Below are 13,446 nucleotides of genomic sequence, written 5' to 3' on the forward strand. Positions count from 1 at the left end.
TTCAATTTCAACACATTTCAAACTCACTGTGGGAAATGGATAAGTAGAGAGACAAATTCAAATGAAAGATTTCAGTATGTCCACAACCTACGTTCTGTTAGTTATAAAAGAAGAATAGTAGAGCCTGAATGCATCTTTAGTACTAAATAGGCATAGCCTTGAGACTTTGGGGATAATACATTTCTTCAACAGGAAATATAATTAAATCATTCCGTGAGAAAAAGCATGTCGGCACTGTGGAGATGATTCATCGAGTCCTGAGGCTCACATATTCACAGAAATGCACACAAGAATTTATATAAAAAGATAAATGATTTTTGTGACCTGAAATCTATTGTGGAAAGCATTATAAAAGCCAAGAGAGATAAAAGGAGAAGAGGTAAATTGTGGGTGGACCAGGTCAATGTGAATGAAGATAGAAGTTTGAAACTGTTTAATGTCTCTCAGGACGTTTATTTCCCATGCATAGTTTGGACAAGTGTGTAGTGGAACTGACAAAAGAAAGAAGAAAAGTCCGACATTCATTAATACTTTCCATTATTGACATTTGTAATCATTCACAAAATGTTTTAATAAATTTTAGTTCACGTGAGAAGGTTGAAATTGATCAGCAAGTCCTTCAAGGGATTAGTTTAGAAGAGGAAAAGTGCTGTAAAAACATAAATACCTTACAAAAAAGCCTCTAAAACGAAAACATTCAGCACATTTGAACAACACAGTGCAATATAAATGGGATTCAAAATGGTTTTCAGCACTGATTTCCTCAATTTGTGACTTGTTGAAAATGCTAATCTTTTTGAGAAAAGAGGAAGCAATGCAATTGTAAACACTCTTGGGTAAGATATGACTGATACAGCACTGTTCAAAACCACAACAGAGCAAAAATACTCAACTTTCAATTTCACCACCATTTTGTTTTCCAGTTTTTAGAGCAGAGAAACATCTGCCTGTGTAACACAGGGAAGGAAAGGGGACATCACAAGTAACATACAGATCCATTCAAATCATCATTAGAGGTGAGGATAGTGGAGCACAGAACAAACTAACTCAGTCCTACGGTAAGGCTGTGCCAGTATAGCAAGTTCTGACAGAGGAAAGATTGCATTTCGCAGGTCTATTCAACACCACTTTGTAAACCAAGGATGCATGTGTGTTTGTGTTTTACACATGACAGTTTTTGGAGCCATCTACTGTGTACGTCTCTCAACAATCTGTGAAATACATCTGCTGTCCCTGTCTATCTCTCTCTTACACCTCCCGTTTTTAACTTTTAAAAAAACTTCATTACTGGAAAAACAAAACAGAATGAGCACACACTCCAAGACAGTGGTATTCAGACTTTTTCAACAAGGTCCCAAATCTTTCTGCCAGAATTCTTGCGACCCCACCCCAAATCTAATGACACAGCCTTAAAATCTGGAAAATTATATCTTTACATCAACAAACAACAATTGCATTTTTTCATTGCATTTTCATCTCTTATAAAAATGAAAAGAAACCAATAAAATACTTTTAATCAACAGTTTTATTTTTCTAATTGTCGTTCTCAAACATATTTGTATATTGTCCCATACAATACTCTTAATTTTTTGCCCCCCCAAAATGCCAATTCCCCCAACTTTGAATACCACTGCTCTAAGAGGTGTCAATAAATCCACATTGATTTAAACTGATCCCATGTCTAATTCAAGCATTACATAAGTCAGATGGTGTTAAAGCAGCAGCTGCAGAGTAGGGATATTTTCTTTTTTTTAAACCTTTATTTAACCAGGCAAGTCAGTTAAGAACATATTCTTATTTTCAATGACGGCCTGGGAACAGTGGGCTAACTGCCTGTTCAGGGGCAGAACGACAGATAATGAATGATACAGTAGGGGGTTGGTGGGTTAAGGGTCAGGTCTGATGGGGGAGGCGGGGGGGCATAGAGGAAGAGGAAGTGCTGTGTCTTCATCCTGGTACTCAGGTCCAATCACCTTCCTTCTACCCAATAATAATACCAGTTTAGAACTTACATCACATAGTTTATCTGGCAAAATAGGCTATACCTAATGACCAAATACTGGAGGAAAACAGAAAAGTTTTAACCTTTCCCCATGAATAAAGAGCAGAAGAAAGAAATTCTGACAATAAGGAAAATAAGATTCAGTGTCATCCCAGTGATTACTGTGAAAGATATTACATATCTACACTTACAAAAACACCTTTACACGCCGAGATTGAAACAGTTCCTTTGAACAGTATGAAAAATATACAAATAAAAAATACAAATATTTTCAGACGCTAGGTAGATTTCTGTTGACATTAAATCAGTGAGGACTCAAAGATAAATAGTTCACATGTTTTCCTTCCATTAAGATAATGTAATTGTGGTTTAGGAAAACCAAATCTATCCATTTGCAAATATTTCCTCTGTAATTGGTAGGCTAACCATGTGATACTCATTTCTGTAATTCAGCTAAAATGCTTTAGCTTTCTAGTTAGCAAAACAGCCAGTGTTCAAACAAAAGCATAAAGAATTATTTTAAAACATCATACACTATGCACAGGTAAGTAGAAATAAAAGAGTGGAGATAGTCAGCTCCACTAGAGGGCCCTGGGGGACAATAGTTGTCCCCACTCACTGACTGATCTAGAGCATCAATAGCTCAGGAAAAGCGAGTTTCATCATCAGCAAGAAATGCTCCAAACAATCATAATCAAATAAAGATGACTGTAATACAAACAATTCAATTAAACTTGCTCAGGAGACTAAATGTTGACTCTAAAGTCACATTTTCAACATTCTGTGGACCCTGGAGGTGAGAAAGAGGGCTGGGTTTCAGTTATTGAGGTGGGTGGGAAGGGATACGTGGGTACAACTGTGTGTGCAGGTAGCGCATCTCAGCTCTTAGTGTAATAGAAACTTTGACCCATAAGGAGAAATATGTTAACATAGTAACAATACCGGGAGCGAGAAGCGACCCAGTGCCTGGCGAGTAACAGTCACACTTTCAAACACATACAGTCCAGAGATGGTGCCATGCCTTGGTGGCACTGACAAGAATGGATAGCTGGGTTTGGGCTTTGGAGGGGACACAGACTGGGGCTCCATTCACTTGACGTGCTCAGCGCTGTGGGAGGAACAGTAGTACTTTTTGTGGGCTATGAACGTGGACAGGCTGCTGAACTTGATATTGCACAGCCGGCAGAAGCGGGTGTTACCGTTCTGCACAGGGGGGATCAGGAGGGTCTTGGGTGTGGGAGGGGCCGGAACAGGGAGTGGGAGACCCAATGTGAGGGACGCCTTGTCTGGGAGCAGGGTGACAGCAACCTGGTGATTCAGAACCCCCACCTCTCTCAGCACCTCAGGCACAGGGGACACAGTCAGGGGGAGGGACCTGGTGGGAGACACAGCTGGAGGGGCTGCCTTGGGGGAGCCGCCACCCCCGGCATGGTGTCCCAGGGGGCTACCGTTCACCAGGGGAGAGGATGGGGAGACAGTGTCCCTTCTGATCCGGCCATTGATGCTGTCCCTGCAGGCTCGGAGGACCAGCTTGGGCGGGGTGGCAGGGGTCCCATCCCTAGGGCTCAGGCTGGGGCTGATGACGGCTGGCTGGCCCTCCAGGCTCAGGACCAGGCCATGCATGGATCTGAAGTGCTCCACCAGGTCACAGGTCACTGCCCTATTGGGAGGGCAGTAGGGGCAGACCACAGAGGGAGAGCCTGGGCCTTTGGCTGCAGGGACACTGTAAGGTGACGTAGCCTCAGAGCCAGAGCCAGGTAAGGCAGAGAGGTGAGGGCTGAGCGAGGCCCCCCGAGGAGCCTTCTCTGTGAGCAGCCCTTTGGCCTCAGAGTGGACGTCTGATCGCTCCAGGGCCCTGCTCTTGGGGGAGATGGATGCTGGTCTCTTCAGCCTGTGGAGCGTCTCCAGAGTGTGGGGCTGCAGGGTGGTGGCTGGGCAGTAGTAGGCCTTGTGGGCCAGGTAGTTCTCAATGCTGTTGAAGCTAATGCTGCAGGCGGTACACTTGTGGTAGTCAGTGAGGGGCAGAGAAGGGATGCTGCTGCCCCGCGGGGCCTCCCTTAGACGGGGCCTCTTGCTCAGGTCAATGGGGCCGTCTCTGTCAGGGCTGGTACTACGGGAGGTGGCTGGACGCAGGCCCAGAGCTAGGGCTGGGACTGGGGACTCCAGGACCCTCTCCACTGAGGCAGCAGCCTCCTGCTTCACAGCCAGGCTCAGGCCAGGGGCAGAGAGAGAGGCAGCAGCAGCGTTGGCCAGGGCCTCAGTCCGAGCCATGTGGATCTCATACATCTTCTTCCTCTTGCGTGTTCGGATGGGCTGAGGCAGGAAGGTAGCTTTGCCGGCGGTTGACCGCTGGTTGGACGGATCGTGGCGCGATGCGCAGTAGAAGCGTTTGTGGACTGTGTAGTTCTCATGGCGGCTAAAGTGGATGTTGCAGGCCTGACAGAAGGTTCTGGTGGGGTCGTCCTCCTGGTCCTCTGCTGAGCCGCTGGGACTCTGGCTGCACTCGCTGGCCCGGCCTCCTCCTCCTCCACCCTCCCCCTCAGAGGAAGAAGAGGACACAGCCTCCTTCACCCCAGGGTTCTCACTCTTCACCTCCACAAGCTTGCCCTGTGTGGCGGTGCTGCCTGGAACAGGGTCTGAGTCACTGGGGGAGGCTGAGGCTGCCCGACTACCTGATCCAGCCTGAGGGGATGAACCGTGTCCAACTGATGGGACTGTGGCCCCCAACGCCCCCTCCGTCACTGGGCCAGCCATGTCTCCCTGCTGGTGCCTGCTGGAGCAGTACAGCCTCTTGTGAACATAGAAGTTGTTGATGTTGTTGAAGTTGATGTCACATTCAAAGCAGGTGGCCCCCTTCTGGACAGTGGTTGTCGTGCCAGCGGGGTAGAAGGCTGGCGCTGCCCCAGGGGGGACCTGGCCCTGCTTCAGCCGGCTGTGGACCATCTCAGACATCTTAGCCAGTATCTCTGAGGCCTGGGGTAGGATGGCTGGTTCCTGGCTGAACATGTACTGGGGTAGGAACACATCTTCTCCAGGGAGCACTGAGCCAGCTCCTCCCAGGTGGGCAGGGCTGGAGCCAGGGGTGGGGCTGGTTGGCTCTGCCTTCACAGCCACAGCAGAGGGACTCCTAGGGGAGGTGGATGTCTGAGAGGAGCCTGTACCTCTGTGTCCACGGCTCTTCTCCACCCGCTCCCCCTCCATCTCCTCCTCCTGCCCCTCATTCTCAGAGTCCGAATGCGGCTCCTCTTTAATCCTGATGTCTGTGGGGAGCTGGTCAGGTGGGCTGCAGCCTCGGGGGGTGGCTGAGCTCCCATTGGCCCCAGGGCTGGAGGAGTCAGGGTGGGGAACGCAGGCGGGGGGCTCCCTGTCAAGGTGCTCAGGGTGGTCGGCTGAGGAGGGGGTGGTCTGGCGGGGTGTGGGGCTCCTCTCGGCCGGGACCCTCACCTCCAGGTGTGTGCGAACGTGCTGCTGGAGCTGAGCAGGCGAGTCTGTGATGTGGCCACATACCTGACATTTCAACACAACACCGGAGTCTCCAGGACTTAGACCTGCCACAGAGAGTGACAGAGACATATTATTAGAAATGTGTTTTCTACTATTAAACATGACATGAAATCACTGGTGGTTATGCACTATAGCCTATAGGACCAAATCTTCATATACATACACTCCCAAATGTATTTATTTGGACAGTGAAGCTACAACTTTTAATTTGGCTCTATACTCCAGCATTTTGAATTTGAGATCAAATCTTTTATAAGGTGACTGTACACAAAGTCACCTTTTATTTGAGGGTATTTTCATATGTGTTTTACTTTTAGAAATGAATGCACTATATGTATCTAGTCCCCCCATCTGAACTATTTGGACAAATTCACTTATAGCGTATTACATTTGGTTAAAAGTGTAGTATTTGGTCCCATATTCGTAGCACTCAATGACAACATCTAGCGTGTGAGTCTACGAATGTGTTGGATGTAATAGAATAATAATGATATATGCCATTTAACATCCGCTTTTATCCAAAACGACTTAGTAATGTGTGCATACATTTTACAAATGGGTGCCCTCGGGAATCAAACCCACAACCCTGGGGGTGTAATCACCATGCTCTACCAAATGAGCCATACAGGACCACAATAATAAGAATACAGCTGTATATATATATATATATATATATATATATATATATATATGAATACATTCATGTGGATCCTACCATGAGGACAGAAAATCATGAATGAGAAATTTACAGATACACAAATATCATAACCCCAAAACATGCTAACATCCCACCGTTACCAATAACAGGGGTGGTTAGCATTTTTGGGGGGGTATGAGCTTTGTGCATCTGTAACTTTCTCAATCATGATTATTCACAATTAATTTTTGATTATCTGCAATCAAAGTGGGCACCCAGATCTTCAGAAACTTATTCTATTTTTATTTACAATAAAAGTGACTCCAAACTGGCACAATACATGATTTACCATTAATTTCTATTGGGCACAAAATAATCTGAAACACAACCAAAACAACCTGCAAACGCATCCAACAAGCTTGTAGAGTCACAAGCTTGATATAGTCCTCTATGTAGTTGCTGTTCTGAAGTGAAGGCAGGGCTATTATCCTCTCACTGGGATAGTAAACAACATGATCCAGTCTGTCTGTGTGTTTACCTGTGGACAGAGGCAGTTTGGGCAGGCCGGGGCCGGGGGAGTACACTTCACTGCATGAGCCGGGCTGACACACCATGTGACTTGTGACCAGGTGGCTGTAGAGAATGTCCCTCGTGGTGGAGACGAAGCCACAGCCGTGACAGACTCCGTTCTGCGTGTCCGTGTGTACCTTCAGGTGACGCTCACAGTTGGCTTTAGTGGTGAAGGCTGACAGGCAGATCAGACACACGAAAGGACGCTCACCTACAGGCACAGGACATGTATATCTTTAATATTTTAACTAAATTGACTGTCCTCCCCTAATAACAGCTGAAGAAAGAGGTCTGTTACAAGCTATTATTAAAAGAGGAATATTCACGCATATTCTCACTCGATCCTTGGTCTGCTATGAGAAAGAGCTAAAGGAATGTATTGTGACAGGTCTCACCACTGTGTGTCCGCATGTGGATCTCCAGGGAGCTGGCGCTCGGGCAGCTCTTGTTGCATTGTGGGAAGGGACAGACACGTTCGTTGGGGTAGGACTCCTTGGCTTTGTCCAGTGGGGGGGAGGAGGAGGCCTGCTGCTTCTGCCGGCTGGCACAGTAGTACATGAGGTGGGCCTGGAGGTTCCTCTCACTGCGGTACCAGATCCCACAGTCCTTACACGGGAAGATGTCCTCTGGACCAATCAAACACAAACACAACTGTAAACTCTATCCCTACAACAACCAATCATTTATCAAATCTGTCATACATAATTAAAAACAATGCAAGAAAGAGAGCAGCGTATGTTCATTCTTTGTAAAAATGGCATGTTTAACGTTTCACTGCTAAGAGTTAAAATGTTACATTCAGTACATACACTTTAATGTACACATGATGTTCATCCATGTGTATACACACATCACCACACACACCTGTTTCACACCAGTCACATGATCGATTCAGTGGCGGAACGAGCAAGCACTCGATATTGCTCCGGGGTCTCCAAGGCAACGAGAGCACAGAGGTTGTGGGAGCGAGCGCCCACCCGTGCGGGGTAATCATACTGATCTGGTGTCAGGGCTGGTGTTACAGGCTATTTTTGATAACATCCATAATTACCAACAGTCCTCAGGAGAGTGCTCCTACAGCAGGAAGCGGGGATACGGATGATCATGTTTTACCCTTTAGCTTGATATGGTGATTAATCATGCACTCATCACAGAATGTCCATGCCTGCTCCTGCTGCCGACAACACTACACTGCCAATAAGGGACTTAATGAAGGAGCGTGAACGTAATTACCATGTAGTCTATCTCTGAGACAAGGCAGTGCAGAGGAGTTACACTGCCACCTTCTGGTGTACTGGGTGAATGAGGAAATGTGGCATGGTGAACTGTTGGTCTTCATTGAGTCCCTCAGTGTCTGTTGTTTACATGGAAAGTGTATAACTGTACACGTGTAGGGTTTTTCTACGCATCTAATGACTTAACGGCACGAAGAACACAAATACATGCATGCACATTCGCATGCAGTGCGCACACACATACACACCCACATTATTCTTGGCAAGCTGACACTCACTGTTGACAACTGCCGTGGCCAAGATGGCTGCCATCCCAGCCTGCTGGGGGAGGAGCTGTATCTCAGAGTGGAGAGAAGCTGGGTAGACACCTGTAGGCTCCTCCTTCACCACCATATCCTGGGTCTGAGACGAGGACAGCTGCTTCACGGAGGAGAGAGACAGTGTGGCCAACAGACTGTCACCTGTGGAGATGTCCTGGGTCACCTTACAATACAGCTCCTCACCTGGAGAAAAGAGAGAGCGAGTGGGCCGCACAACACAAATTAAACCTGGGGCCTGTACAAGAACTACACACATCACACCTGGGGCCTGTACAAGAACTACACACATCACACCTGGGGCCTGTACTAGAACTACATACATGGTATCGTACAGTATGATATCTATGGAATGTATACTAATCTATAGTAGGTGAAAAAGATCTCTGTATGGTGTCTTTATGGGGTCACTCTGATAAGAGATCTCTGATTGTAAGTTGCTTCGTTTAAGAGTGTCTGCTAAATGACTAGAATGTAACAGTGTAAATGGTGCGTTATATGTATGTGGGCTGTCTTGATGGTTTGGCATTTCTGGGATCAGGTCTGTTGGTTAACTACCTTGACTGTAGATGGTACAGTTGGCAGCTGTGGCATCGGATGTTAGTGGGACTCTACTGAGCCAGCCGTTATCGTCTTCACACACCAGCGTCAGCCTGGAGATCTGCTGACATACAAATAAACATACAGAGGCTGTCAGATTTGTTCTGGAAACACAGGGTCAAATGACAATTATCATCTAACATCACATATCTTCTGATTCTCACATAAATTGCCAAGTCTATTCAGACAAACATTTTATATATAGAAATATACTCCTCTTTACATTTGATGACAAAGACCTACTGTACTGAACAGTGAGGTTTAACAATGAATTAATCCTGACAACGTCCTCTGAATTTACTGTATTAAAGCACATTGACCATAGCGTGCAATAAAAGGACTCATCTTTTTCAGTGGGAAGGGGAAGCCCCTTAACATGGGCAATCAAAAGCATAGAGGGACAGGAAGGGGCACGGGCTGAACAAAGACTCACAGAAAAGAGCTATAAATAGCAGCAGTGAGAAAGAGGGAAGGAACAGAGAGACCCCAGGAGAAAGGAGAAGAAAAGGTAAGGAAGGAGATCCGATGAGGTCGTAGTGCTCCTATTCACCCAGACGCCCTCTCAGGAACTTCTCTCAATACATGATGGGACAAAAGGATTGTGAATAGAGGGAGGTCATAATATCGCGGTGTGTGTGTGTATGAGTGTGAGTGCTGAAGAATGTGTGTCAGTGGTGGCACATGTGTAAGTGAGGCTGTAGCCAGAGTAGGGCACACCAGAGAGAAACACACACCTGTGCCATCCTCTGCACAATCTTGTCTTTGTTCAGCTGAAGTTCACAGAGCATTCCACCTGACAATCACTCCCACAGACATCGTGTGTCTACATGAGACACTTACCCACACGCATCTACGTACTTCTGTGTGTTATGGCACAGATAAGCATTGTGCATTCATAACCAAATAACTTACAGCAGTCCCAGTAAAATGTAGTCTTTGTGAGGTTCAATAATACATTTATGAGAGTATGGAATAAAACACAGTAGCATTAGGTTGAGCTTCACAAGTTCAGTATAGATGCACAAGGACTATAGGTGCTACCACTGCATGGAGGCCTGAGGACATACAGAACACTCTGGCTCCACTAGGTGGAAGCAGTCATGCATCAGCAGCAGCCCTGACAGACTGCTTCAGGAGAACTACGGCCAGTTAGTCAGTCAGTCAATCTGCTTGCTACAGGGGTACACATATTCCAACATGGTACCACATTGACTGGAACATTTAGAGAGAATATGAGTGGAACGTTTTTGTGTAAAGGAGTGTATACTGTATGGGGCAAGTTGGGAGGCGAGGGAGGAAAGTGTAGTTTATTTCTGAATCAGTCTGTTCTAGCCTAAAGACGCTGCGTATTGTATTTCATGGGGAACTTGCGCTGATGTAGAGATACGGCTTCTTTTGTTTTAATTTGGAACCCAATGCTGGAGCCGTCTGAGCTATAAGTGCTGCTAATTTGTTTCAGACTAATTTATCACAAATCTATCTATCATGATGCTTTGGTATTCACTGAAGAAAAGGCCAGTGTGGTCCGACTTTGAAGGAAAGTGTATGAGACAGAAAAATAGAGCTATACAACAGATTGAAGAGGGTCTTTGGACAGTATGAACAAATGCACAAAAATAATAATAATAATTTCTATCCAGGCATCTTTATCTACCTCTATCTCTCTCTGAGATATTCTCAGAGACGACCAGAGCGAAGATGAGGTGGAGATGATGATTTAGCTGACTCTGATCAGGCTTTGGGCCCTGGCTGCACTGGGACTTTAAATGCTGTCTGGAACCAACACAGATAATGAAAACTAAAAGGCATGCGGCAAGATTACAGTTTGATTAGGATGTGTAATTAACAAAGCCAACAGAGGCCATGGCCGCTAAAGATGGTTGAGTTAAGAGGAGCAGAGAAGCCTCTAGTATCACATTTCTCTGGCCTGGAGGACATTTTCAACAAGCACAGTATCAAATTAAACATCATCAAATGGCAAGTTCTTACCTCTGAACACAACACATCCACCTACTAGGCAGCCCACTCCACCACTACTGCCGTAAACTATCCCACAATTCATAGTGGCCAGACCCACTGATTGAAACACATTTCCCAAGGAGCAGGGAGAGAGCGAGGGAGGGGTTTTAGGAGGAGAACTAAAAGACTAAGAGGAGAAGTTAATGTTGCTCAGCACTGCCTGTGTTCACCCTGGCGGTCTCCCTAGGACCCAGGCACTTTGAGAGCGCTTTAAGCCCCTCAGTGAGGGAGTCTTTGAGGCGCAGTCTAAGCCCCCTCGTCCGGACCCTCGTCCCTCATGAATATTAATCAGCCCAGCCGGGCTTTAATCTGCCTGATCCCCGCACTGCTGCCGCCGAGACGATAGCGAATCTAATTATTTGGTCTGATATTAACCCACCCCCACACACACCCTCCAGCCTCCCCATATCCACCTTCAACACACACATACACACACAAAGCCTACGTGCACATGCACCCCACCCCCCACCCCCAACGCAGTCTGCGACGCCCTCTCCTTATCACTCCCAAAAACGCCCTCCTCTCACGCCGATAAAACTTGAATGCAAATGATGCTCGACTGATTTCATTTCTCTATTCGTTCATTCCGTAGCCTGGTCATTGCTGAGTATAAAATGAAAATATAATTTTCTCTCTCCCCAAACGCTCTCCTCTGGAGGTGGAAATGAAGGGAGAAACCTTTCCATGCACTAACCCCAAGTCTAACCCCGACTCAGATCAATTCAGCTTTATATACGGTTCAATTAAAGCTGAGAAAATAATAAAATAACTACCCATCCTCCAGTAGATTTAGCCTTCATACCACTATTAAACAGTGTGTGTACTACGTCGATTTTTACGGTTTACATACATACATACATACATACATACATACATACATACATACATACATACATAATTTCTACCATAATTTGATTAATATTCCCTGTTGATTAAAGTAACTTTAGAATACTGTTCTCTGAGGACCCATGAGAAACTGAGAAAACCAATGGATTGATTGGTCAATCTTCAATTTCAATATGTGCATCCTGGATAATGATGTCATCAAGGGTTTTTGAATGTACTGTATGAACCAGAAACAGCTGGACAGACAGAGAAGAAAAGAACAGGAAGGTAGAACAGTGTCTCTTCTTTCCTGGCCTGTTCAATTGACTTCCACTGAGTTCCATCATAGGCCTTTTGACCATTGCGGTTGGCTTGGTCTTCATTCATACTCTTTCTTCCTCTCGCTCTCTTTCACCCCCTCCTCCCATTTACCTCTTAATCTTCCCATCCTTCCCTCTCTACAGTACTGTATGGCTAATCAAGCTCTCTCTCATCCCTCTCTCTTTCTCATTCCTACCCCTCTGTCTGCCCTTCTCTGTCAATCTCTCCCTTACAGGAAATGTTTTCTTTCCTAAAAGGGGGGAATGGAGGGGGTACTCACTGTCCCAAACAAAGAGGTCACTGTGAATCCTCCAAAAATACAGAGAAGAAAAGGAAGAAAGATAAACATCAGAAACCTACTCTCATCCGCCTCTCACACACACTCTCTCTCAACACACACACGCACACTAATTAACACACACACGGGTACGAACACACACACACGCACCACACACACACACACACACACACACACACACACACACACACACACACACACACACACACACACACACACACACTAGATTTCTCTACACAAATACACATGTGTATTAATACATGAGCTTAGTGTACTAAAAACATGTATCATATACAACAAGCTAACATAGAAAAACACACCGCTCACACAGCCACACATATCTGCAGACACCTCTAAGAAAAGGTTGATGAGCAGCATGCAAATGACATGTAAAAATATAAAACTTGCGATACTTAAAACGGGCGAGATAAGAGATTTGAAAATGAGGCACTCTTGGAAAGCGGGCTCCTGAACTGCCGGAGATAAGCCTGAGAGATAGAGGAAGGTTTTCCCTCTCTCCTCTACTCTCCACCCCGCAGAAGCCAACGCAGATGACAGCGAGATGCAGATACCATCCCAGTCACAGGGACTGAGTGATGAGAATGAGCACCCCTCCCCATCACCTCCATCTCTCCATTCCCACCTCTTTCCATTCCCTCTCTCTTCCACTCTGGCACTGCCTTCTTTCTTTTGCTGGCTTTTTCCAATGCTCATTCCTATCATTTCTCTTTCTCCCCTTTGCCTCTCCATTTGCCTCTACTCAGTCCACTTATTTGGTCACCTGGTCTCTACTTCTCACTATTGCACAACTTCTCAGATAATGTCAGAGGCAGGAAGACATAGGAACAGACATTTAGATTGGTGAGGAAGTGTCTGATGATGGGTTTAGTATAACGTTTACCTGGTCCTCCTGTGAGCTCTATGTGAACTCTCAGGCCTGTAGCACAACCTTAGGGCCTTGTTGGCAATTCAATCAAACATGGAAATGCTCTCAACAAGTCTGCCATCAAGAATCAAGATAGTTCAGTGCACTTTATTATCAGAGACATTCAGGAGCGATCAACAGGGCGACAAGTGCTAAATTACAGATTTTGGGTCTTCTGGAGCGATCATTTTAA

The 13,446-nt window shown here is 45.9% G+C and overlaps 1 protein-coding gene across 4 annotated transcripts in view; it reads right to left on the bottom strand.

Annotated features, from left to right (window-relative positions):
- Positions 1 to 428: 428 nt before the first annotated feature.
- The window catches only part of zfpm1 (zinc finger protein, FOG family member 1), a 111,174-nt gene continuing 98,156 nt past the window's right edge, over positions 429 to 13,446 (bottom strand). For 3 of the 4 annotated variants that reach the window (XM_035798704.2, XM_035798705.2, XM_035798702.2), the window contains exons 5-9: positions 8,824 to 8,929; positions 8,227 to 8,451; positions 7,109 to 7,339; positions 6,682 to 6,924; positions 429 to 5,550 (exon numbers count right to left, since the gene is read on the bottom strand). In XM_035798704.2, coding sequence (XP_035654597.1) covers positions 3,092 to 5,550; positions 6,682 to 6,924; positions 7,109 to 7,339; positions 8,227 to 8,451; positions 8,824 to 8,929 — 3,264 coding nt within the window. In that variant the 3' untranslated portion in view covers positions 429 to 3,091. The remainder of the gene's footprint in view (positions 5,551 to 6,681; positions 6,925 to 7,108; positions 7,340 to 8,226; positions 8,452 to 8,823; positions 8,930 to 13,446) is intronic. The other variant, XM_035798703.2, reaches the window with a different exon arrangement.

This window comes from Oncorhynchus keta, chromosome 22, assembly GCF_023373465.1.
Source record: "Oncorhynchus keta strain PuntledgeMale-10-30-2019 chromosome 22, Oket_V2, whole genome shotgun sequence".
NCBI classification, from domain to species: domain Eukaryota; kingdom Metazoa; phylum Chordata; class Actinopteri; order Salmoniformes; family Salmonidae; genus Oncorhynchus; species Oncorhynchus keta.